Below are 24787 nucleotides of genomic sequence, written 5' to 3'. Positions count from 1 at the left end.
CCATCACCACCACATTGAGTTCTTACTACTTGGGGCAGCATGGTGGCACAGTGGTTGGCACTGCTGTCTCATGATGCCAGGAATCTGGATTCAATTCCCAGCTTGGGTCACTATCTATGTGGAGTTTATACATTCTCCCCATGTCTGCGTGGGTTTGTGGGTTAGGTGGATTGGCCATGGTAAATTGCCCCTTAGACTCAGGGGGACTAGCCAGGACAAATGCATGTGGATAGGGCCTGGATGGGATTGTGGTCGGTGCAGATTCAATGGGCCGAGTGGCCTCCTTCTGCACTGAAGGGGTTCCCTGATTCTGTGATTCACTACCAGAGGGTGGTGACAAGATGCCAATCCTCCACCACCCATTGCCCCGTTCTCCTGCCACCCAGCCCGTCTCCGATATTCCAACCCCAACAAATTGATGACCAAATAAATTTGTTTCCCTCGGTCCAGTGAATCTGGGGAAGAATGGTGACTAACGGGCGTGGTGGGGGAGGGAATGGGGGAGGTGGAAAGGGGCAACGTCAGACACTGCTACTGATGGTGCCATCTGTACCACCACCTGGAGGGACCTCACATCATCTCCTCTGAATGAAATGCCCGCTTACCTCAAATCAATGGAGCATTAGCAGGTCATGTATTCATATCCAGGAATGTGACCCAAACTCATGGCAACAATTTTAACCAAAGTAAGTGCCCTCTCCCCCCAAGCTTCATAGGAGCATGTACAGACATCTGAGCTAGCTTTAGAAGTTAGCTATGGTCTTGATATATATATTAATCAGTTTGGAACAGGTAAAGGAATGGATTAGTGCTGCAGGTTATATTTTACTGTAATTGCTAATGGTTTAATTTCCATAGAAACACAGCCAGTGAGATAAGTCCTGCAGTCTCAGGCAAACGGCGGCTAGTCTGAAAAGTCTTGGACAGACGAAGCATCTTGGAATTGTGGCAGAGCCAGGGGTAGATACTTAAAGACGCAGTCACAGTGCTGTGCTTGGCTTTTTGTTTAACTTGGCTTCATTATGTTCAGGGAGGCAGTGATGTAGCGGTACTGTCACCGGAATGCAGAGAGCCAAAAGTAATGCTCTGGGGAAGCCAGCCCCTATCCATCTTACCCTGCTCAGCCTGACAATGACCCCTGCCACAGGTTGGCACTGCCAGGTTGGCACTATGCACGGTGACACAGTGGTTAGCACTGCTGCCTCACGGCGCCAGAGTCCTGGGTTCAATTCCCAGCTTGGGTCATTGTCTGTGTGGAGTTTGCACGTTCTCCTCGTGTCTGCGTGGGTTTCCTCCAGGTGCTCCGGTTTCCTCCCACAATCCAAAGGTGTTGCGGGTTAGGTGGATTGGCCATGCTAAATTGCCCCTTAGTGTCAAGGGCACTATCTAGGGTAAATGCATGGGGTTATGGGGATTGGCCTGGGTGGGAGATTGGTTGGCATAGACTCAATGGACCGAATGGCCTCCTTCTTCACTGGAGGGATTCTATGACTCCATGATTCTAAGTGCTGTATTTCAGTTGGCACATTAAACCTGCGGCCCAGGCCAGGATTCTCTGACTTCGCCCGTGGCTGGGATTCTCCAGTCCTGCTGCATTGAGCAAAGGTTTGGCTGAGCGCCAAATTCCCTGGAGAATTCCGACCGCTATCTACTGTGGGTGTGAAAGTTCACATTGTGGTATTTGAAGAAAGGCAGGGCGATATCCCCAAGTTGGCTGCTGTGTTTCCCACTTCATAAAATTACCACACTTTGCAATCATTTAACTGAGTGTAAAGCACTTTGGAATTTTCTGAGGATGTCTAAGGTGCTGTAGAAATACAGGCCTGTCCTTTCTCTTTAACTAACTGTCTGGGTAACGCTTTGCTGTAATGCAATTTAGGAACAAATGCATTTAGAATCAGACAGTAGGATCATAGAATGCAGAAAGAAGCCATTTGGCCCATCAAATCTGCACTGATCACAATCCCACCCAGGCCCTATCCCCATAACCCACAAATTTGCCCTACTAATCCCTCTGACACCAGAGAACAATTTAGCTTGGCCAATACACCCAAGCCGCACATCTTTGGAGTGTGGGATGAAACCGGAGCACCGGAGGAAACCCACGCAGTCACGATCTAAGGGTGGAATACTATAGAATCCTTACAGTACAGAAGAGGCCATTTGGCCCATCGGTTCTACACTGACTCTCCAACACAGTAACTTACCCAGGCTCTCTCCCCTGTCCTATCCCCTTAACCCCATACATTTCCCATGGCCAATCCACCTAACACGCACATCTTTGGACTGTGGGAGGAAACTGGAGCACCCGGAGGAAACCCACTCAGACAAGGGGAGAACGTGCAAACTCCACACAGACAGTGATCCAAGCCGGGAATCAAACCCGGGTCCCTGGCGCTGTGAGGCAGCAGTGCTAACCACTGTGCCACCGTGCCACCCTCTGTGTGTAGGAAAAGAAACTGTTACAAATAATCTGTTTTACCCCAAGAAACATGTCAAAAATGTAACAAGGTTTTGAGTTTTGAGCCATTATCTCCAAATCTACCAAGGTTGACATTTATTATGGAATGTTTCACTGGGTTTAAATGGGAAAAGTGATGTGATGTCAGTCAGAGCCCCTCAAAGTGACAGTTTGATTTGATTTGATTTATTATAAACCTGTTGGACCTGGTGTTGTGAGACTTCTTACTGTGTCCACCCCAGTCCAACGCCGGCATCTCCACATCATGCTTTTCCGAGACAGTGTAGATGGAGTTAATGGATGTGAGGCTGGTTTGTGTGATGGACGTTCATTCAAGACTTTGGGTTATTGAAAGAAAAATTATAGAGATTGGACAATGACACTGAACATAGTGAGTTAAGTGAAGTTTATTTGTTAATGTCACAAATTGGCTTACAATAAAGTTATTGTGAAAATCCCCTGGTCGCCACACTCCGGCGCCTGTGCGGATACACTGAGGGAGAATTTAGCACGGCCAATGCATCCTAACCTGCATGTCTTTCAGACTGTGGGAGCACCTGGAGAAAACCCACGCAGACACGGGGGGGATGTGCAGACTCCTCACAGACAGTGACCTAAGCTGGGAATCAAAGCCGGGTCCCTGGCGCTGTGAGGTAGCAGTGCTAACCCACTGTGCCACCGTGCCATGCCATGTTTCTGAAACCAATCAGCAGTGAAGGGGTTAACAAGTTGAGCCCTTAACCACCGGTTCCAGCGATCGAATTACTGCCGTCCTCAAGAGCTGCTCTTGAAACGGAACATCAATCTCCTCTCGTGGCTGTTCCTAGCCCGTGGGGGCATTTTGTTTTTCGCTAAATGGGTTCCATACAGTATTTAGCTGCCAACCCCGTGACAGCTAAATTCGTGCTAATGGCTCAGAATGGGCCAATCTGCTCCTAATGGCATCATGCTGGTTTACAAGCCAGTCTTCAAATGGAAAGTTAAGTAGTGCATACAGCCCAAGGCCAACTCAAAGGCACTGCACAACCACAAAGTTATTTTAATGGCCACCATATTGGCACCTCCCTCCCCGTGCAGCTCAGTCGCTGATGGTGTTTTATCCGGGATGTGGAATCTTTCTGTTTTTATTTCTTTGTTTTGATTGCTATCGAGAGTTTGCAGAGCGCGATGCAGGTGATGTTTAATTTCTGCTTAATGTCTCTTGGCTTCAGTTCAAAGGTGCTGTTATAAATAGTCTTGATACTTGATAGTCCTGCCGATACGGAGCTCTCTATATCAGAGGAATCTACATCCCCCCCACTCCTCCCACTAGACACCCTGCAGATTGGGCCCACAGCATTCTTGCATTCCTCCCAGTGGAACGGATGATGTAGCCACTTTTATACCGAGACCTTTCTCACTGCTTCAACACTTTCCCGAAACACCTCGCAGACAGACGCAGTCCACTTTGACGCACAGTCGCCCTTGTGATGTGGGCAGGTGCACAGCAAGCCCCCTCCGGCAGGCAGTGAGGGGTTAATCCTGAGGCGACGCAGCGCGGAAGGGAGCCATTGAGGCCCGTCACATGTGTGCCAGCTCTTGAAATGAAAAAAGAACTAACCGGGCTAATGGTGGTGCAGTGGGTTAGCGCTGCTGCCTCACAGCGCCAGGGACCCAGGTTTCAATTCCTGGATTGGGTCACTGTCTGTGCAGAGTCTGCATGTTCTCCCCGTGTCTGCATGGGTTTCCTCCAGATGCTCCAGTTTCCTCCCATAGTCCAAAAGCTGCGCAGGTTAGGTGGATTGGCTATGCTAAATTGCCCCTTAGTGTCCAAAGATGTGCAGGTTAGGAGGATTGGCCACACTAAATTGCCCCTTAGTGTCCAAAGATGTGCAGGTTAGATGGATTGGCCACGCTAAATTGCCCCTTAGTGTCCAAAGATGTGCAGGTTAGGTGGATTGGCCATGCTAAATTGCGCCTTAGTGTCCAAAGATGTGCAGGTTAGATGGATTGGCCACGCTAAATTGCCCCTTAGTGTCCAAAGATGTGCAGGTTAGGTGGATTGACCACGCTAAATTGCCCCTTAGTGTCCAAAGATGTGCAGGTTAGGTGGATTGGCCATGCTAAATTGCGCCTTAGTGTCCAAAGATGTGCAGGTTAGATGGATTGGCCACGCTAAATTGCCCCTTAGTGTCCAAAGATGTGCAGGTTAGGTGGATTGACCACGCTAAATTGCCCCTTAGTGTCCAAAGATGTTCAGGTTAGATGGATTGGCCATGCTAGATTACCCCTCAGTGTGGGAGGAAACTCATGCAGACATGGGGAAAACATGTAGACACCGTACAGTCACCCAAGGGCGGAATCGAGCCCGGGTCCCTGGCGCTGTGAGGCAGCAGTGCTAAGCACTGTTGCACATGCTACTCTAGGTAAGGAGGCCAAAACTGCATACAATTCTTCAGTTGTTGTCTCACCAAAACCATGTGCAGCTGCAGTAAGGTATCTGTGCTCAAGTCCCTTTGCAAAGAAGGTCAAGATACCATTTGCCTTTCTAACTGCTTGCCGCACTTGCATGCTTGCTTTCGTGACTGGTGCACAGGGACACCCCGATCTCTTTGCGCATCAGCATTTCCCAATCCTTCACCCTTTACTCTGCCATTCTGTTTTTTCTACTGAAGTGGATAACTTCACACTTACCCACGTTATACTGCATCTATCATGTATTTATCCAATCACTCAACTTGTCTAAATCACCTTGAAACCTCTTTACATCCTTCTCACAACTTACATTCCAATCTAATTTTAAATATAATTTCATGGGATGTGGGCGTTGCTATATGTTATTATCAAGGATGGAAGGCAGTGGTATAATCAGACAAAGTCAGCATGGATTTACAAAAGGGAAATCATACTTGACAAATCTACTGGAATTTTTTGAGAACATAACAAGTAGAGTTGACTGAGGTGGATGTGGTTTATTTAGACTTTCAGAAGGTTTTTAACAAAGTCTCACATAACAGACTGCTGTGTAAAGCACATGAGATTGCAAGTAATGTCTTGAGATGGATAGAAAGCTGGTTGGCAGATAGGAAGCAAAGAGTTGGCATAATGGGTTTTTTATCTGATTGGCAGTCAGTGACTCGTGGGGTTCTGCAGGGATCTGTGCTACGACCCCAACTGTATACATTACATATGAATGATTTAGAAGAGGGAACTGATTGTACTATCTTCAAATAAGAACATAAGAAATAGGAGCAGGAGTAGGCCATCTGGCCCTTCGAGCCTGCCCCGCCATTCAATAAGATCATGGCTGATCTGTCGTGGCTCAGTTCCACTTTCCCGCCCTCTCCCCATAACCCTTAATCCCCTCTCTTATCAAAAACCCATCAACCCGCTTCTTAAAAATATTTAGCGAGGCAGCCTCCACCACTTCAACGGGCAGAGAATTCCAGAGATTCACCACCCTTTGAGTGAAGAAGTTCCTCCTCAACTCCGTTCTGAACCGCCCCCCCTTTATCTTGAGGCTGTGCCCCCTAGTCCTACTGTCTTTTTTGAGCGGGAAGAGTCTTTCCACCTCTATCCTATCCATCCCATTCATCATCTTATACGTCTCAATGAGATCTCCCCTCATTCTTCTAAACTCTAACGAGTACAAGCCTAGTTTATTCAGCCTCTCCTCATAGCTCAACCCCCTCAACTCCGGTATCAGCCTAGTAAACCTCCTCTGCACTCCCTCCAAGGCCAAAATATCCTTGCGCAGGTGCGGCGCCCAAAACTGCACACAGTACTCCAGCTGCGGCCTCACCAGTGCCCTATACAGCTGCAGCAAGACCTCCCTACTTTTATATTCAATCCCCCTCGCTATGAAGGCCAGCATCCCATTCGCCTTCCTGACCACCTGCTGCACCTGCAGGCTGATAATTTGCAGATGATACAAAGTTGGGTGGGAGGGTGAGCTGTGAGGTGGATGCAGAGATGCTTCAATATGATTCGGATAGGCTAAGTGTATGGGCATATGCATGGCAGATGCAATATAATGTGGATAAATGTGAGGTTATCCACTTTGGTAGCAAGAATAGGAAGACAGATTATTACTTGAATGGGTGTAAGTTGAGAGAGGTGGATACTCAGCAAGACTTTGGTGTCCTTGTGCATCAGTCACTGAAAGTAAGCATTCAGGTACAGCAGGCAGTAAAGAAGGCAAATGACTCTGGGTCTATACTCGATGGAGTTTAGAAGGCGGAATCTCATTGAAACTTACAGAATACTGAAAGGCCTGGATAGAATGGACGTGGGGAAGATGTTTCCATTAGTCAGAAAGACTGGGATCCGAGGACTCAGTGTATACAGAGCAAAGGGACAACCATTTAGAACCAAGATGAGGAGGAATTTCTTCAGCCAGAGGGTGGTGAATCTGGGGAATCCATTGCCACAGAGGAGGCCGGGTTATTGAGTGTCTTTAAGACAGATAGGCTCATGATTAGTGAGGGGATCAAAGGTTACAGGGAAAAGGTGGGGGAGTGAGGATGAGAAATTTATCAGCCATGATTGAATAGTGGAACAGACTCAATGGGCCGAATATATCTTATGGTCTTAAATTCTCCATTGTGATAGAGGCACTGAGTATGGGAGGAGGGCCCCTCTGCCTGTGGCAGTTTATTGCAAGGGCTAGCCAATGAATCCCCTCCCCAACTCCCCCCACTCCCGCCCCCACCTTAACCTCTCCCCATTGGCTTTTCTCCCTTTCAAATAGATATATATTCAACTTGCTATATTCCCGCCTCTGCATTGTAACAGGACATTAGTGCCGCAGACATCATCACTCACATCATCACCAGTGCCTCTACTTTCTCAGAAGACTGAGGAAATTTGGCATGTCAGCTACGACCCTCACCAACTTTTACGGATGCACTATAAAAAGCATTCTTTTTGGTTGTATCACAGCTCGGTACAGCTCCTGCTCTGACCAAGACTGCAAGAAACCACAAAAGGTTGTGAATGATGCCCAATCCATCACGCAAACCAGCCTCCCATCCATTGACTCCATCTATACTTCCCGCTGCCTCGGAAAAGCAACCAGCATAATTAAGAACTCCACGCACTCCAGACATTCCGTCTCCCACCTTATTCTGTTGGGAAAATGATACAGTCTAGCGCCTGTTCGGGTAGACTGAGTAAGAATTTAAGCTCCTAACCAGCACGTCTTTCGGACTGTGGGAGAAAACTGGAGCACCCGGAGGAAACCCACGCAGACACGGGGAGAGTGTGCAAACTTCACACATAGAGGAGGTTAGGTAAGTCCACTGGGGTCAGGGGGCTCAATGGGGGTTGGCGGGGGAGGCGGGTTTTGAGGAGGGGGGGTTAGATTCAAGTGACTTGGGGGGAAGGTGTAAGAATTAAAAGGGGGTAATTACAGGGGTGGGCCAGAAGACGGGTGGGCAGCCCGAGATCACCTCCTCCACATTACCTCCTTCCCCCACCTCCCCATCTCCCTGTAATATGTCAGCCAGGTCTAGGCCGGGAGAGTAGGCCACCCACTGAATCCCGCGTACCTCGGAATCCACCGGAATCCAGCCCAGTGACGCTCATCTCAGAACTTGGAGGAGGCCTTGGGAATACCACAGCAAAAAAACCAGGACATTAAAGGGGCAATGAGTTTGTAATCACGCACTTTAATCTGCTGCTTAAGATGTTTTGCACCCTCCCTCCCCAGGCATTTGATGTACCTCAGAATAAATGATCCTGGAATTAACTTGGATTTTTAACCATCTGAAATTGATTTAATAGCAGCCATTAGAATCATAGAACCCTACAGTGTGGATAGAGGCCCTTCGGCCCATCGAGTCTGCACCAACCACAATCCCACCCAGGCCCTACCCCCATATCCCTCCATATTATACCCACTAACTTATGCATCTCAGGACACTAAGGGACAATTTTTTTTTAGGCATGGCCAAACAAGTTTAAAGTTTATTTATTAGTCTCGCAAGTAGGCTTACATTAACGCTGCAATGAAGTTACTGTGAAAATCCCCTAGTAGCCACACCCTGGCCTGTTCGGGTACGCTGAGGGAGAATTTAGCACGGCCAATGCACCCTAACCCGCACATCTTTGGACTGTGGGAGGAAACCGGAGCACCCAGAGGAAACCCACGCAGACACGAGGAGAATCTGCAAACTCCACACATACAGCGATCCAAGCCAGGAATCGAACCCAGGTCCCTGGAGCTGTGAAGCAGCAGTGCTAACCACTGTGCTACCGTGCTGCCCCAATTAGCTTGATTGAATTTCTCTCTCTCTGGAGATTTCTGTCTATGGTGGGGACGTATTAAACAAGCTGGTGTGGGTGGCGCGCTGGCACAGTGGTTAGCGCTGCCGCCTCACAGCACTAGAGATCCGGGTTCGATTCCCGGCTTGGGTCATTGTCTGTGTGGAGTTTGCACATTCTCCCCGTGTCTGCGTGGGTTTCCTCTGGGTGCTCCAGTTTCCTCCCACAGTCCAAAAGATGTGCTGGTTAGGGTGCATTGAACATAAGAAATAGGAAATAGGAGCAGGAGTAGGCCATCTAGCCCTTCGAGCCTGCCCCGCCATTCAATAAGATCATGGCTGATCTGTCGTGGCTCAGTTCCACTTTCCCGCCCTCTCCCCATAACCCTTAATCCCCTCTCTTATCAAGAACCCATCAACCCGCTTCTTAAAAATATTTAGCGAGGCAGCCTCCACCACTTCAACGGGCAGAGAATTCCAGAGATTCACCACCCTTTGAGTGAAGAAGTTCCTCCTCAACTCCGTTCTAAACCGCCCCCCCTTTATCTTGAGGCTGTGCCCCCTAGTCCTACTGTCTTTTTTGAGCGGGAAGAGTCTCTCCACCTCTATCCTATCCATCCCATTCATCATCTTATACGTCTCAATGAGATCTCCCCTCATTCTTCTAAACTCTAACGAGTACAAGCCTAGTTTATTCAGCCTCTCCTCATAGCTCAATCCCCTCAACTCCGGTATCAGCCTAGTAAACCTCCTCTGCACTCCCTCCAGGGCCAAAATATCCTTGCGCAGATGCGGCGCCCAAAACTGCACACAGTACTCCAGCTGCGGCCTCACCAATGCCCTATACAGCTGCAGCAAGACCTCCCTACTTTTATATTCAATCCCCCTCGCTATGAAGGCCAGCATCCCATTCGCCTTCCTGACCACCTGCTGCACCTGCAAGCTGGGTTTTTGCGACTCATGCACAAGGACCCCGAGGTCCCTCTGCACTGTCGCCTGCTGCAGTTTTTCGCCACGTAAGTAATAGTCCTTCCTACCATTCTTCTTACCAAAGTGGACCACCTCACACTTGCCAACATTAAATTCCATTTGCCATTTCCTGGCCCATTCGCCCAGCCTATCTAGATCCTTCTGCAGACTCTCCACACCCTCCGCACAATTTGCCTTTCCCCCAATCTTGGTGTCATCAGCAAATTTCGACACCCTGCACTCGGTTCCCTCCTCCAGATCATCTATATAAATGGTAAATAGCTGAGGCCCCAGCACCGACCCCTGGGGCACCCCACTAGTCCGTGCTAAATTCTCCCTCAGCGTACCCGAACAGGCCGGGGTGTGGCTACTAGGGGATTTTCACAGTAACTTCATTGCAGCGTTAATGTAAGCCTACTTGCGAGACTAATAAATAAACTTTAAACTTGTTCAGCTCACCAGAGAAATTGATGAACGGGGGTCAGAGGGAGATGTAAGAAAGTACAGGGTTGGGATGGAAGTAGCCGGCAATGATAAAGAAGAGGATAAGTCATGTTAAAGAGGGTGGGTTGCTGCATTGAACGACTAACAGCAATAAGAACTGGAGGAGGGCCAAGAAAAATGAGAGGGTGAAAGTTCAAAGAGATAGGAGTTCAGGTGTTTCTAATGTGTTGGTGCGAGCTTGATGGGCCGAAGGGCCTCCTCTGTGCTGTATGATTTTATGAGATGTGAGGGGCAAGTCTTTTAGACAGGGAGGTGTCTGACATGCACTGCCAGGGTGGCACAGCGGTTAGCGCTGCTGCCTCACAGCGGCAGGGACCCAGGTTCGATTCCCGGCTTGGGTCGCTGTATGTGTGGAGTCTGCACACTCTCCCCGTATCTGCCTGGGTTTCCTCTGGGTGCTCCGGTTCCCTCCCACAGGTAGCCATGCTAAATTGCCCACTACCGTCAGGGGGATTGGCAGGGTAAATATGTGGGGTCACGGGAATAGGGCCTGGGTGGGATTGTGGTCGATGCAGACTCGATGGGCCGAATGGCCTCCTTCTGCACTGTAGGGATTGTATGATCAGCCATGAGCTTATTGGGTGGCACAGTGGTTCGCACTGCTGCCTCACATCGCTAGGGAGCTGGGTTCAATTCTTGGGTCACTGTCTGCATGTTCTCCCCGTGTCTGCATGGGTTTCCACTGAGCTGGTTCAGTGCGTTGGCCGTGCTAACCATTGATTGAGGCCCTTAGAATGTTGAAGATGTAGAAAAAATGTTTGCACATTTGCAAGCGCGTGCGAAACCAAGGGGCCATAAACACAAGGCAGTCACTAATGAATCAAATCTGGCATTCAGGAGGAGGCCTTTTACTCAGAGAGTGGTGGGAGTGTGGAACTCGCTGTGGTCGAGGCAAATAGCTCAGATATCTTTGAAGGGAAGCTGAGTGGGAGGGAGAGAAGGCAGCGGCTGAGAGGAGGCTCATAAACACCGGCACAGACAAGTAAACGAAAGGCCCACACTGTGAATTCAATGTAATTCTACGCATGATCAATTCTCTATAATAATGGCCAGAATTCTCCAACCTCACCTGCAGCTCGGATTCTCCAGACCCGCTGTAGAAAACAGAATTCTGGATGAGTGCCACATTCTTCATTCTTGCTGGGATTTTCCGGTCCTGCTGCAGTAAATGGAGCTTTGGCTGTAAGCAGCGTTCACTGCTCTCGCTGGGATTTTCCAGTCCTGCTGCAGTAAATGGAGCTTTGGCTGAAAGCAATGTTCACTGCTCTCACTGGGATTTTCCAGTCCTGCTGCAGTAAACGGAGCTTTGGCTGAAAGCAACGTTCACTGCTCTCACTGGGATTTTCCAGTCCTGCTGCTGTAAATGGAGCTTTGGCTGAAAGCAATGTTCACTGCTCTCACTGGGATTTTCCAGTCCTGCTGCAGTGAATGTAGAGTTCTGGCTGAGCACCAAATTCTCCATTCTTGCTGAGATTTTCTGGCCCTGAGGCAGTGAGCCTGTCAGCCAATCTTTTCAAAGCTCCTCTTAGTCAGTCGGCTTGTCAGGCATCTCATCAGACAGCCTTTCAACCTAACTGTCAAACAGCGATTCAGTCACAGCGTCAGTCAACTTGCCATTCAGCCTGTCAGTCAGACTGTCAGAGAATTTGTCAATCATCCTCTCAGTCAGTCTGTTGACCAGCTTGTCAGGCTGTCTGGCTGTCAGACAGAAAACCCGGTAAAAAACTTAACAGGCATCCTGCTAAATTCAGTGGGAAATCCCCACATCGGATACCCTGCCCAGAACATCTCAGCCTTGCCACCTCCTGGATATGGTGCCAGTGTGTGTGGATGGTCTGATCTGGACTTGCATACTGAACAGACAGAGAATTGTGACGGAAATGTACAATTTCTGTTTTGTAGTTTATGTTGTTCTTCCCTTTCTCTCGACAACTTAGCAAGACAGGGGATCAAAGCCAAGCCTGTTTGTTTTTTTTTACAGTCTCGTAACCAGGCCTTGTGGTGCTCAGAGAGCTGGCATCATCTCCCAGCGAGAATCTGCAGTGTTAGTGACTCTGGGGTCAAACCTGGGTCAAGAGTAAATACAGTATGAAGTCTGACAACACCAGGTTTAAATCCAACCAATTTATTTGATAGTAAACTCACAAGTTTCGGGGTTTGCCCCTTCATCAGGTGAATGGAGAGTTCTAGCCTCAGACAGAACATATAAAAGGACAGACAGTTTACAGAGAGGTAGGGATTTGAAAAAAAGGATAAGAATTTGAGGCTTTTTCAGAATGGGTTGGTGAACAAGACCCCTTGCTCTGGAATTCTCTCCCTAAACTTCTCCATCGCTCCTCCTTAAAGGCACATTTTAAAACGTCCCTCCTGAGGAAGGCCTCGTCACTGGAACTAATATCTTTATATATTCTATCTTGAGTATAAAAGTTGGCAAATTATGTTACAGTTTTATAAAACGTCGGTTAGGCCACTTTTGGAATCCTGTGTCCAATTCTGGTCACCAGAAGGATTTAGAGGCTTTGGAGAGAGTGTAGAAAAGGTTTACCAGGATGTTGCCTGGTATGGAAGGTATTAGCTATGAGGAGAGACTGAATAAACTGGGATTGTTCTCCCTGGAAAGATGGAGGCTGAGGGGCGAACTGATAGAAGTTTATAAAATTATGAGGGGTTTAGATAGGGTGAACAGTTGGAATCTTTTTCCAGGGCAGAAATGACAATTAAAGGGGGGACAAGTTCAAGGTAAGGGGGGAAAGGTTCAGTGGAGATGTGCGGGGAAGGTTTTTTAAACAGAGGGTGGTGAGGGCTCGGAACGCACTGCCGAGTGAGGTGGTTGAGGCAGTTATGTTAGCCACATTTATCTAGATAGATAGATGAACAGATGGGGAATTGAGGGAGACAGCCTGATGATCTAGATAGGACAATGTGATCGGCACAGGCTTGGAGGGCCAAAGGGCCTGTTCCTGTGCTGTACTGTTCTTTGTTCTTTGTATTTGGCTCAGTATCAAAATTAGTTTGATAAGTCTCCCGTGATCGTCCTTGGGGGGTCTCTAAATGCACTATAAAATCATAGAATCCCTACAGTGCAGAAGGAGGCTATTTGGCCCATCGAGGCTGCATCAATAACAATCCCAGCCTATCCCTGTAACGCCATGTATTTACCCTAGCTAGTCCCCCTGACAATAGAGTCAATTTAGCATGGCCAATCAACCTAACCCACACATCTTTGGAGGAAACCAGAGCACCCGGAGGAATCCCACATGGGAGAATGTGCAAACTCTACACAGACAGTGACCCAAGGCTGGAATTGAACCCAGGTCCCTGGCACTGTGAGGCAGCAATGCTAATCACTGTGCCATTGTGCCTCCTGAATAAAAATTAGCACAGGCTCGATGGGCCAAAAGGCCACTTTCTGTGCTGGTGGAACATTTTGCTTTGCTTCCAATAACGCACTCCCCTTCTCTCCGCCCTCCACTGTCCTTTTAACCTCCGGGAGTGGGATGGCAATGAAGAATTGCCTCTCTGCTACTCTATTTCTGAAGGTCTTGATCAGATCACACATGCCTGAAGAGAAAGCAGCCAGGTTGGTCAACAAAGCACCCCCAGCTGATGGATGAGAACTGCCTAGATGTGGCTAGGACTGAGCGGGGGATCTGTGAACTTTGAGATGTCTCTGTACTCCTTATAGGTTTCACATCAAAGGCAATATTAATAGAATTGGAATGATGGGACAGTAAATAGCTACTTGCTTCCAAAAGGCTGCTAGATAAATAGAGAGGCTCACTTAATAAATCTCCTTGATCACACCCAACGTTTAATTATAGGCCTTTGTGTTCCTGTCGAATTCGGCACTTTGATGGTGAGTACTTTAAACATCACAATCAGTTTACCTTCTGTGGCACTGTTCAGACCTGCAGTTTTAATTGTAGTTTGTCCTTTTCTGCATCTCAGCCTCTGTTCCCTGATTTGGATTATAACTGGGGTGGGCAAGGTGGGGTGGGGGGTGGTTCTGGGGGAGGTGGGGGAGGTGGGGGGGGGGGGAGGTCTCTCCTTCCCCTTGTGTGAACTGGCAGTTAGCACTGCTGCCTCACAACTCCAGGGACCTGGGTTCAATTCCAGCCTCGGGTGATTTTGTCTGTCTGTGTGGAGTTTGCACGTTCTCCCCCATGTCTGCATGGGTTTCCTCTGGGTGCTCCGGTTTCCTCCCACAGTCCAAAGATTTGCAGTTTGGGTGGATTGGCCATGTTAAATTGCCCCTTAGTGTCCAAAGATGTGCAGGTTAGGTGGATTGGCCATGCTAAATTGCCCCTTAGTGTCCAAAGATGTGCAGGTTAGGTGGATTGGCCATGCTAAATTGTCGCTTAGTGTCCAAAGATGTGCAGGTTAGATGGATTGGCCATGCTAAATTGCCCCTTAGTGTCCAAAGATGTGCAGGTTAGGTGGATTGGCCATGCTAAATTGTCGCTTAGTGTCCAAAGATGTGGGGGTTAGGTGGATTGGCCATGCTAAATTGCCCCTTATTGTCCAAAGATGTGCAGGTTAGGTGGATTGGCCATGCTAAATTGTCGCTTAGTGTCCAAAGATGTGCAGGTTAGATGGATTGGCCATGCTAAATTGCCCCTTAGTGTCCAAAGACGTGTGGGTTAGGTGGATTGGCCATGCTAAATTGCCCCTTAGTGTCCAAAGACGTGTGGGTTAGGTGGATTGGCCATGCTAAATTGCCCCTTAGTGTCCAAAGATGTGCAGGTTATGTGGATTGGCCATGCTAAATTGCCCCTTAGTGTCCAAAGATGTGCAGGTTAAGTGGATTGGCCATGCTAAATTGCCCCTTAGTGTCCAAAGATATGCAGGTTAAGTGGATTGGCCATGCTAAATTGCCCCTTGGCGTCCAAAGATGTGCAGGTTAGGTAGATTAGCCACGTCAAATGCACAGGGTTACGGAGATGCGGTGGGGGGAAATGTGGGTGGGAGTGGGGGAAATGGGAGTGGGAGTGGGAGGGAGCAGGGGGTTGTGGGGTGGGCCTGGATACAGTTCTCTTCGGAGAGTCAGTGCAGACTCGATGGGCTGAATAGCCTCCTTCTGCACTGTAGGGATTCTCTGCAAGCAAGTGAGGGGCTGAACTGAGCATAAACACTGAGAAAGGCTCCCTTCTGAGGCCTTTCCCTTTAGTGTAATTGCTTGGGTTTCAAGAATGCCCTCTCCTTATTCAGCGGAATAGGGATGCCTGATGACAGTACACATGTTGGCGTAGAAAACTTTCCGAGAAAGAGATGGGTCATGAATCATAATTTCATGAAGCTAAGCTTTTTAATTTGTCGCAATGAGCGTCTTTGATGTGTGCAGTGATTACAAAATTATTTACGTCGCATTACATCTCCGCCCATGTTGTGTGGATTATCTCTCCCCTCGGAGCCAAGTTTCCTCAGTTTGTGCCTGTTGTCTTTTGCCCAGGTTGTGTTGGAAATGTACCCGCGGCTTTGACTGGCATTCTGTCAATAACTTCCCAGCAACTGGGCAGCGAGAACCTCCCAGTCAGTGCAGGTTACTGGGCACTATGCACAGCTCTTTACAACACCCCCCCCCGCCCCCCGACCCCCCCAAATCAGCTTGAGGAAATTCGGCACAAAATTGATCAGTAAACTCGCCACGGAAAGTGAGAGCTGGTCTGTAACAAATGTGTTCCACCAAGGTCACTCAGCTCCTGACCTCGATGCAGTCTTGGTTCAAACAGGGACTAAAGAGATGAATGCCAGAGGTGAGGTGAGAGTGACTGCCCTTGACATCAAGGCCACATTCGACCGAATGAAGCATCAAGGAGCCCCGGCAAAACTGGAATCATTGGGAATTGGAGGAAAACCCTGCGCTGGTTGGAGTCGTACCTGGCACAAAGGAAGATGGTCGTGGTGATTGGAGATCAGTCATCTCAGCTCCAGGACACCACTGCAGGGGTTTCTCAGGGTAGTGTCCTAGGCCAGACAGGGTCTAGGGCGGCACAGTGATTAGCACTGCCGCCTCACAGCTCCAGGGGCCCAGGTTCAATTCCAGCCTCAGGTCACTGTCTGTGCGGACTCTGCACATTCTCCCCGTGTCTGCGTGCGTTTCCTCCCACAGTCCAAAGATGTGCAGGTTAGGTGGATTGGCCATGATAAATTGCCCCTTAGTGTCAATGGGGATTAACAGGGTAAATACATGGGGTCATGGGGATAAGGCCTGGGTAGGATTGTTGTCAGTGCAGGTTCGATGGGCCAAATGGCCTTTTTCTGCACTGTAGGGATTTTATGATTCATCTTCAGTTTATAGAATCCCTACGGCGCAGAAGGAGGCCATTTGGCCCATCGAGTGCACCGATAACAATCCCACCTAAGACCTATCCCGTAACCTCACATATTTATCTCCCAAATCCCTCTAATCTGTACATCCCAGGACACTAAGGGGTAATTTAGCGTGGCCAATCCACTTAATCTGCACATCTTTGGGTAGACGCAAACTCCACACAGACAGTAACCCAAGCCAGGAATCGAACCCAGTCTCTGGCGCTGAGAGGCAGCGGTGCTAACCACTTTGCCACCGTGCTGCCCAGCTGCTTCATCGATGACCCTCCTTCCAGGTCTGAACTGGGATGTTCGCCGATGATTGCACAATGTTCAGCACCATTTATGACTCCTTAGATACTGAAGCAGTTCATGTCCAAGTGCAGAAAGATCTGGACAATATCCAGGCTTGTGCTGACAATTGGCAAGTAACATTCACGCCACACAAATACCAGGCAATGACCATCACCAATAAGAGAGGATCTAACCATTGCCCCTTGATATTCAATGGCATTATCATCACTGAATCCCCCACTATCAACATCCTGGGGGTTACCATTGACCATCACTGAATCCCCCCCACTATCAACATCCTGGGGGTTACCATTGACCATCGCTGAGTCTCCCACTGTTAACATCCTGGAGGTTAACATTGACCAGAAAATAAATTGGACTAGCCATATAAATTCTGTGGCTACTAGATCTGAGGCTAGGACTTCTCCAGCAAGTCACTTCCTGACTCCCCAAAGCCTGTCCACTATCTACAAGGATACAAGTCAGGAGTGTGATGGAATACTCCCCACTTGCCTGGATGGGGGCAGCTCCAACAACACTCAAAAAGCTCGACACCATCCAGGACAAAGCAGCCCTGTTTGGCACCCCAACCACAAACATTCAACCCCTCTACAATTGATGCACAGAGGCAGCCCTGTGTACCATCGACAAGATACACTGCAGGAACTCATCAAGGCTCCTTAAGCAGCATAGCCCAGATTTTATCCTCTCAATTAGCCATTCTGGGGGAGGCGATGGCTTAATGGTGTTATCACTAGATTATTAATCCAGAAACTCAGCCAATGTTCTGGGGACCCAGGTTCGAATCCCGCCACAGCAGATAGCGGAATTTGAGTTCAATAAAATAAAATCTGGAATTAAAAATCTCCTGATGACCACGAAACATCTTGGGGGTCACCATTGTCGGAAAACCCCGTCTGGTTCACTAATGCCCTTTAGGGAAGGAAATCTGCTGTCCTTTGCCTACATGTGTCACCAGAGCCACAGCAATGTGGTTGACTCTCAACTGCCCTCTGAACAAGGACAACTAGGGATGGGCAATAAATGCTGGCCCAGCCAGCGATGCCCATATTCCACGAATGAAGAATATAAAAAAAAATTTCCACACACACTTGTGGGATCTTCCTGTGCACAGTTCGGGAGCAGCACTTCCCGCACAGTGACTGCGCCTCAGGCAAAACAAGTACTCCGTTGGCTGTGCAGCACTGTGGGAGGTCTTGTGGTCATGAGCGGCGCTAGTCAAATGAAAATGTGTTGAACTCTGATTGCCAAGTTGGCTGAGTATCAGGTTTGGGTGGAACATGTGCTGTTTCTGTTGAAATTTTATAAATGTTTTCTCTGGAGATTTTCTTTTTGTTATAGAGTGATGCAATTCGGTTTATTTTTCTGAGACTCTGCCCGTGTCCCCCTGGGCAATCACACAACTGGAGTTTGTAGTTTCTCTGGGTTGGGGAAGCAGGCACGCCGCCCTGGGGTAAGGTGCTACCTGCTCCTGGATTGGGTTGGAGTTTGATGTCAGTCAGGTGTCAGGTGTTTACTGCAGATTTGGAAAGGGTTTTGTCTGATTCATGCAGAAATTCTGCCGACTAATCACCTCTCTGGGGCTGCCTGTCGCTGCGCTGAGGTTCGGTTTCACACTGATTTCCATCCAGCTGTCTCCGATCCTGCCCCCAGCACCCACACACACCAACCCCTCACCCACTGCTGTCCCCTCCCCACTGCCCCCTCACCCACTGCCCCCCTCACCCACTGCCAACACCCTCCCCACTGCTCCCCTCACCCACTGCCAACTCCCTTCCCACTGGCAACCCCCTCACTCACTGCTGTCCCCTCCCCACTGCCTGCCCCTCACCCACTGCCAGCCCCTCACCCACTGCCAGCCCCTCACCCACTGCCAACCCCCTTCCCTCTGTCAACACCCTCCCCTACTGTCAAAACCCTCCCCACTGCCAGCCCCCTCCCCACTGCGCCCCTCCCCCACTGCCAACCCCCTCCCCCACTGCCAGTCCCCCCCCACTGCCAGACTCCTCCCCACTGCCAACCCCTCCCCCACTGCCAACCCCCTCCCCCACTGCCAACCCCCTCCCCCACTGCCAGTCCCCCCCACTGCCAACCCCCTCCCCCACTGCCAACCCCCTCCCCCACTGCCAGTCCCCCCCCACTGCCAACCCCCTCCCCCACTGCCAACCCCCTCCCCCACTGCCAGTCCCCCCCCACTGCCAGTCTCCTCCCCACTGCCAACCCCTCATCCACTGTCAACCCCCTTCCCACTGCTGCCCCCTCCCTCCTGCCATTCCCCTCCCACTGCCAACCCCTCCCCCCACAGCCAACCCCTTCTCCCACTGCCAAACCCTCCCACTGCCACCACTCCCCCATTGCTGCCCCTCCCTCACTGCCAGCCCCTTCCCCACTGCTGCCCCTCCCCCAATACCATGCCCCAATTCCAAGCTCCTCCCCCACTGCCAACCCTTCCCCCACTGTCAAACCCACCCCCACTGCCAACCCCCTTCCCCACTGCCAGTCCCTCCCCCATGCCAACCCATCCCCCACTACCACTCCCTCTCCCACTGCCAACCCTCTCCCCCACTAACCAGCCCCTCCCCTATGCCAACCTGTCCGCCACTGCCAACCCCCTCCTTGGGCACGATCTTACTGACCATTCATGTCATACTCCAGCTGCAGCAAGGTGGGAGAATTGGTGGGAAAATCCCGCCAACAGGAATGGTAGTAAGATTCCGGCTAATAATTGTCACTCTATGAAATGTGCTGTAGGTGGGTGTGTCGCGTTGTCACTAATGGAGACAATGCACTCCTGCTCAGAGGTCCCGGCAACATATGTGGCATTTGCTTCCTCCCAACCCACACTCAACCCTACGGGACGCTCCTTCTCCATTCAAGAGGTGGAGTTGGTGCTGAGCTCCAAATCAAAGGGAATTCCTTGAAGGTGCACAGTCTACAAATTCACTTTCATCCTTGCAGCAGCTGAGAAGGGTAACTCTTTCATAAAACAAGCTGAAGTTTAACTTCATTTGTTATTGTCACAAGTAGGCTTACATTAACATTGCAATGAAGTTATTGTGAAAATCCCCTAATCACCACACTCCGGCGTCTGTTCAGGGACACAGAGGGAGAATTTAGCATGCTCAATGCACCTAACCAGCACATCTTTTGGACTGTGGGAGGAAACCGGAGGAAACCCATGCAGACATGGGGAGAATGTGCAGAATTTAGTATGACCAATATACCTAACCAGCTGTGGGAGGAAACTGGAGGAAACCCATGCAGACATGGGGAGAATGTGCAGAATTTAGTATGACCAATATACCTAACCAGCTGTGGGAGGAAACCGGAGGAAACCCACGCAGACATGGGGAGAATGTGCAGAATTTAGTATGACCAATGTACCTAACCAGCTGTGGGAGGAAACCGGAGGAAACCCACACAGACATGGGAAGAACATGAAGAAACCATGCTAACAGTGACCCAAGCCGGGAATCGAACCAGGTCCCTGGCACTGAGAGGCTGCAGTGCTAACCACTGTACCATGTGGAGGTAATCGCTGCATATTTATCACACAATTGAAAATACATGTGTAAAGAAACCATTTAGAATAAAGAGCAGAGAACATTCTAATTATATTATTCACTATACCAATAGATTCAGACAACCTACATGTCATGGGTGGTGGAATTTTTATTTTCAGTTTCGGAAGGTTTGGGTAAATAAGTGAACAATGTCACTGGAATTTCTATGGGAGGATCCCGCTTTTCCATGATGTAATTGGGAAGAGATACCAGCAATCTGCTGAATGCAATCCGATCTTGATATCATATTCCACGGGAAACAGCTGCCCGCAATGTGTTCCTTTGACTTGTGCAGTGTGTTCCCATTAAGTTGATCCTTGTTTATATTCACGGGCCTCCTGTTCTACCTGAATTTGATCGGTTGCGCGTGTCTCAAATTAGAAACCCTTCAGTCCGGGAGCATCTGGAACCCTCCCCGCTGACGTTTGTTAAACCAGGCAGGAAGGTGATATTGTGCCTTTCCTGTAGGTGGGGTTGGCTTGGGGAGAATCTTTAAAGGGATCTGTTGTTTAGCCCAAAGATGTCGGCCTCGCTTCCTGTATCAGGCGTCGCCACGTATGTCGGCAAGGGGGGGTGGGGCGTGCGGCAGTCTGTGTAACTGGCGGCTGTTCAGGAGAGAGAGACTGCAAATTGGAAATTGAGATGGAAAATTCCGGATGCAACCAGCAAAGCTACCCACATCTGGAAAGAAACCTGGTTTGGGTGTTGGCCAGAATGGGTTACCATGGAAACACTTTCCGATAAATGCATTGTGAGATGGTCACCATATTTCTTTCCAACTACCAATGTGCCTGTTGCGTATTCCCAGCACTTACTGCTCCATTTCATTACAATCTTTCTCTACCCCAACTGAAGCTAGTATCAAGAGATGGAATGCCCTTGAGAGTCTTTCTCAACTTTGGCACCAGAATGGTTCATTAGTGTGGAATATTTCCCATCCAAGTTGGGGGGGGCACAGCACATTGGCACAATGGTTAGCACTGCTGCCTCACAGTGCCAGGGACCCGGGTTCGAACCCCAGCTTGGGTCACTGTCTGTGCGGAGTCTGCACTTCTCCCCTTGTCTTTGAAGTTAAAAAGTTTATTGATCAGACTCACAAGTAGGCTTACATTAACACTGCAATGAAGTTACCGTGAAAATCCCCCAGTCGCCACACTCCGGCGCCTGTTCGGGGACACTGGGGGAGAACTTAGCACGGCCAATCCACCTAACCAGCACATCTTTCAGACTGTGGGAGGAAACAGGAACACCCGGAGGAAACCCACGCAGACACGGGGAGAATGTGCAGACTCCACACAGACAGTGACCCGAGCCAGGAATTGAACCCAGGTCCCTGGCGTTGTGAGGCAGAAGAGCTAACCACCCTGCTACCTCTGAATGAACCCATCCCACCAGTGATGCCAAATAGGCCCCCCCCGATCTAAAAGAATAAAAGAAAAAGGCCCCCCCCAACATGGACACGAGTGTCCCCCTCCCACACACGCATAACGCCCCCTCTCCGCCCCCACCCCAATTTCACTCTCAGCATTGATGGCACAACTTGTCGCATTTCTAAACTGCACTGTGGCAACTTGCCAAGGCATCTTTCACGGGGACCATCCAAAGTCAGCTCGGTGGCACAGTGGTTAGCACTGCTGCCTCACAGTGCTAGGGCCCCGGGTTCAATTCCCGGCTTGGGTCAGTGTCTGCCTGGAGTTTGTATATTCTCCCCGTGCCTGTGTGGGTTTCCTCCGGGCGCTCCGGTTTCCTCCCACAGTCTGAAAGACGTGCTGGTTAGGTGTGTTGGCCATGCTAAATTCTCCCTCAGTGTACCCGAACAGGCAACTAGGGGATTGTCATAGTAACCTCATTGCAGTGTTAATGTAAGCCTACTTAGAATCATAGAATCCCACAATGGAGAAGGAGGCCATTCAGCCCATCAAGTCTGCACCGACCACAATTCCACCCCGGACCTATCCCCAGAGCCCCATGCACTTACCTTAGCTAGTCCCCCAACACTGAGAGGCAATTTAGCCCGGCCAGTCCACCTAACCTGCACACCTTGGACTGTGGGAGGAAACTGGAGCACCCGGAGGAAACCCACGCAGACACAGGGAGAATGTGCAAACTCCACACAGTCACAGGATTTGAACCCGGGTCCCTGGCGCAATGAGGCAGTAGTGCTAACCCACTGTGTCGCCCCGTTACTTAAACCTGTGACACTAATAAATAAACTTTAAACTTAATCCTTATCAATCCCCTTTTGGCTTTTTTTTTACATGTGGATAGTGACTGCTGCTTCAGTTGAGGGGAACTGTACATTGTGGTAGCGCCTGGTTGCCAAAGGCAGTTGCAGCCATGGGGGCTGTCAGATTTGGGGAATGAATGTGATGTGCTGGGAGATTGCTGAGAAGGGGCAGGGTTTCACACACACTGTCCTGGGAGAGGGGGAATTCCTTTGGCTTCTGTTCTGAGGGTTGGCAATGGATGAGAGCTGGGGGGGTGGGGAGGACAGTCAGTAGTAAGTCTGTGGCCCTCAGAGCTCACGGCTGTTTTAATTGGTTGGCAGGGTTATTTGACTGCAAGGTAATTAGTTAGGCACAACTGACGTGACGAATGAAAAGCAGGCGATTCAGAGTCTAAGAGAAGGAGGTAAAGACATTTAAAGGGGCTGAAAGTTTTTACTCTGCTGCTGGAAGGAGAGAGGGGGGTTTCCTGGGGGATAGAGGAGTTTCAGAGTCAATTTCACCTCTCATTCATCAGCAGCAAGGATCTGCCCCAGGAGCAGCAGCCCAGGACAGGAGGGACAGAGTGTGTCCTTTGGGGACATGTTGCAGAGGTTGGACGACAGGTTTTAGAGCGGCTCCTCCCCAGCCCCAGCAGCACACCGTGCAGGGAGCCTGCCCTGGGATGAAGCAGAGCGGGGGCAGCTCTGGCAAAGGCTCGGCGCTCGGAGATGGTGGCTGGCTGCAGGGCGGAGGAGAGGGAGGGCTGAAGTGGATGGATGCGAGCGACAAGTCCCCATGTCTGCACTCCTGCTCTTCTGGGCGGTCTTGCACTCGGCAATGTACAGCAACCTGGCCAGAAGGCACATCCCCTGCACAGGTAAGCAGAGCAAAGCACAGCCGGCATCTCCACATCACAGGTAAGGAGAGAGGGGACTGAGAGAGAGAATGGACATATTGTAGATTGGCAATACAGAGTCATGATGCGAGTGGCGTTTGTTACAAATAAACCTGTTGGACTTTAAACTGGTGTTGTGAGACTTCTTACTGTAGCAATACAGAGATAGGGGGGAGATAGAGAGAGAGAGACAGGTGAGAATGTGAGAGCGAGACAGGTGAGAATGTGAGAGCGAGGCAGGTGAGAATTGGAGAGCGAGGCAGGTGAGAATTGGAGAGCGAGGCAGGTGAGAATGTGAGAGCGAGGCAGGTGAGAATGTGAGAGCGAGGCAGGTGAGAATGGAGAGCGAGGCAGGTGAGAATGTGAGAGCGAGGCAGGTGAGAATGTGAGAGCGAGACAGGTGAGAATGTGAGAGCGAGACAGGTGAGAATGTGAGAGCGAGACAGGTGAGAATGTGAGAGCGAGACAGGTGAGAATGTGAGAGCGAGGCAGGTGAGAATGTGAGAGCGAGACAGGTGAGAATGTGAGAGCGAGGCAGGTGAGAATTGGAGAGCGAGACAGGTGAGAATGTGAGAGCGAGACAGGTGAGAATGTGAGAGCGAGACAGGTGAGAATGTGAGAGCGAGACAGGTGAGAATGTGAGAGCGAGACAGGTGAGAATGTGAGAGCGAGACAGGTGAGAATGTGAGAGCGAGGCAGGTGAGAATGTGAGAGCGAGACAGGTGAGAATGTGAGAGCGAGGCAGGTGAGAATGGGAGAGCGAGACAGGTGAGAATGTGAGAGCGAGACAGGTGAGAATGTGAGAGCGAGACAGGTGAGAATGTGAGAGCGAGACAGGTGAGAATGTGAGAGCGAGACAGGTGAGAATTGGAGAGCGAGGCAGGTGAGAATGTGAGAGCGAGACAGGTGAGAATGTGAGAGCGAGACAGGTGAGAATGTGAGAGCGAGGCAAGTGAGAATTGGAGAGCGAGGCAGGTGAGAATGGAGAGCGAGACAGGTGAGAATTGGCGAACGAGACAGGTGAGAATTGGAGAGCGAGACAGGTGAGAATTGGCGAGCGAGACAGGTGAGAATGTGAGAGTGAGACAGGTGAGAATTGGAGAGCGAGGCAGGTGAGAATGGAGAGCGAGGCAGGTGAGAATGGAGAGCGAGGCAGGTGAGAATTGGAGAGCGAGGCAGGTGAGAATGTGAGAGCGAGACAGGTGAGAATGTGAGAGCGAGACAGGTGAGAATGTGAGAGCGAGGCAGGTGAGAATGTGAGAGCGAGGCAGGTGAGAATGTGAGAGCGAGGCAGGTGAGAATGTGAGAGCGAGGCAGGTGAG

The 24787-nt window shown here is 50.0% G+C and overlaps 1 protein-coding gene across 1 annotated transcript in view; it reads left to right on the top strand.

The window, feature by feature from the left end:
• Nucleotides 1–23355: 23355 nt before the first annotated feature.
• The window catches only part of LOC145349666 (thrombospondin-type laminin G domain and EAR repeat-containing protein-like), a 56334-nt gene continuing 54902 nt past the window's right edge, over nt 23356–24787 (top strand). The window contains exon 1 of the mRNA XM_080198192.1: nt 23356–23447. Within this exon, the coding sequence (XP_080054318.1) occupies nt 23366–23447 (82 nt within the window). The 5' untranslated portion in view covers nt 23356–23365. The remainder of the gene's footprint in view (nt 23448–24787) is intronic.

Source organism: Carcharhinus amblyrhynchos, chromosome 11 (genome assembly GCF_965287045.1).
Source record: "Carcharhinus amblyrhynchos chromosome 11, sCarAmb.v2.hapA, whole genome shotgun sequence".
NCBI lineage: Eukaryota > Metazoa > Chordata > Chondrichthyes > Carcharhiniformes > Carcharhinidae > Carcharhinus > Carcharhinus amblyrhynchos.
The sequence above is the reverse complement of the archived record's forward strand: the minus strand, read 5'-3'. Positions and strand labels throughout refer to the sequence as shown.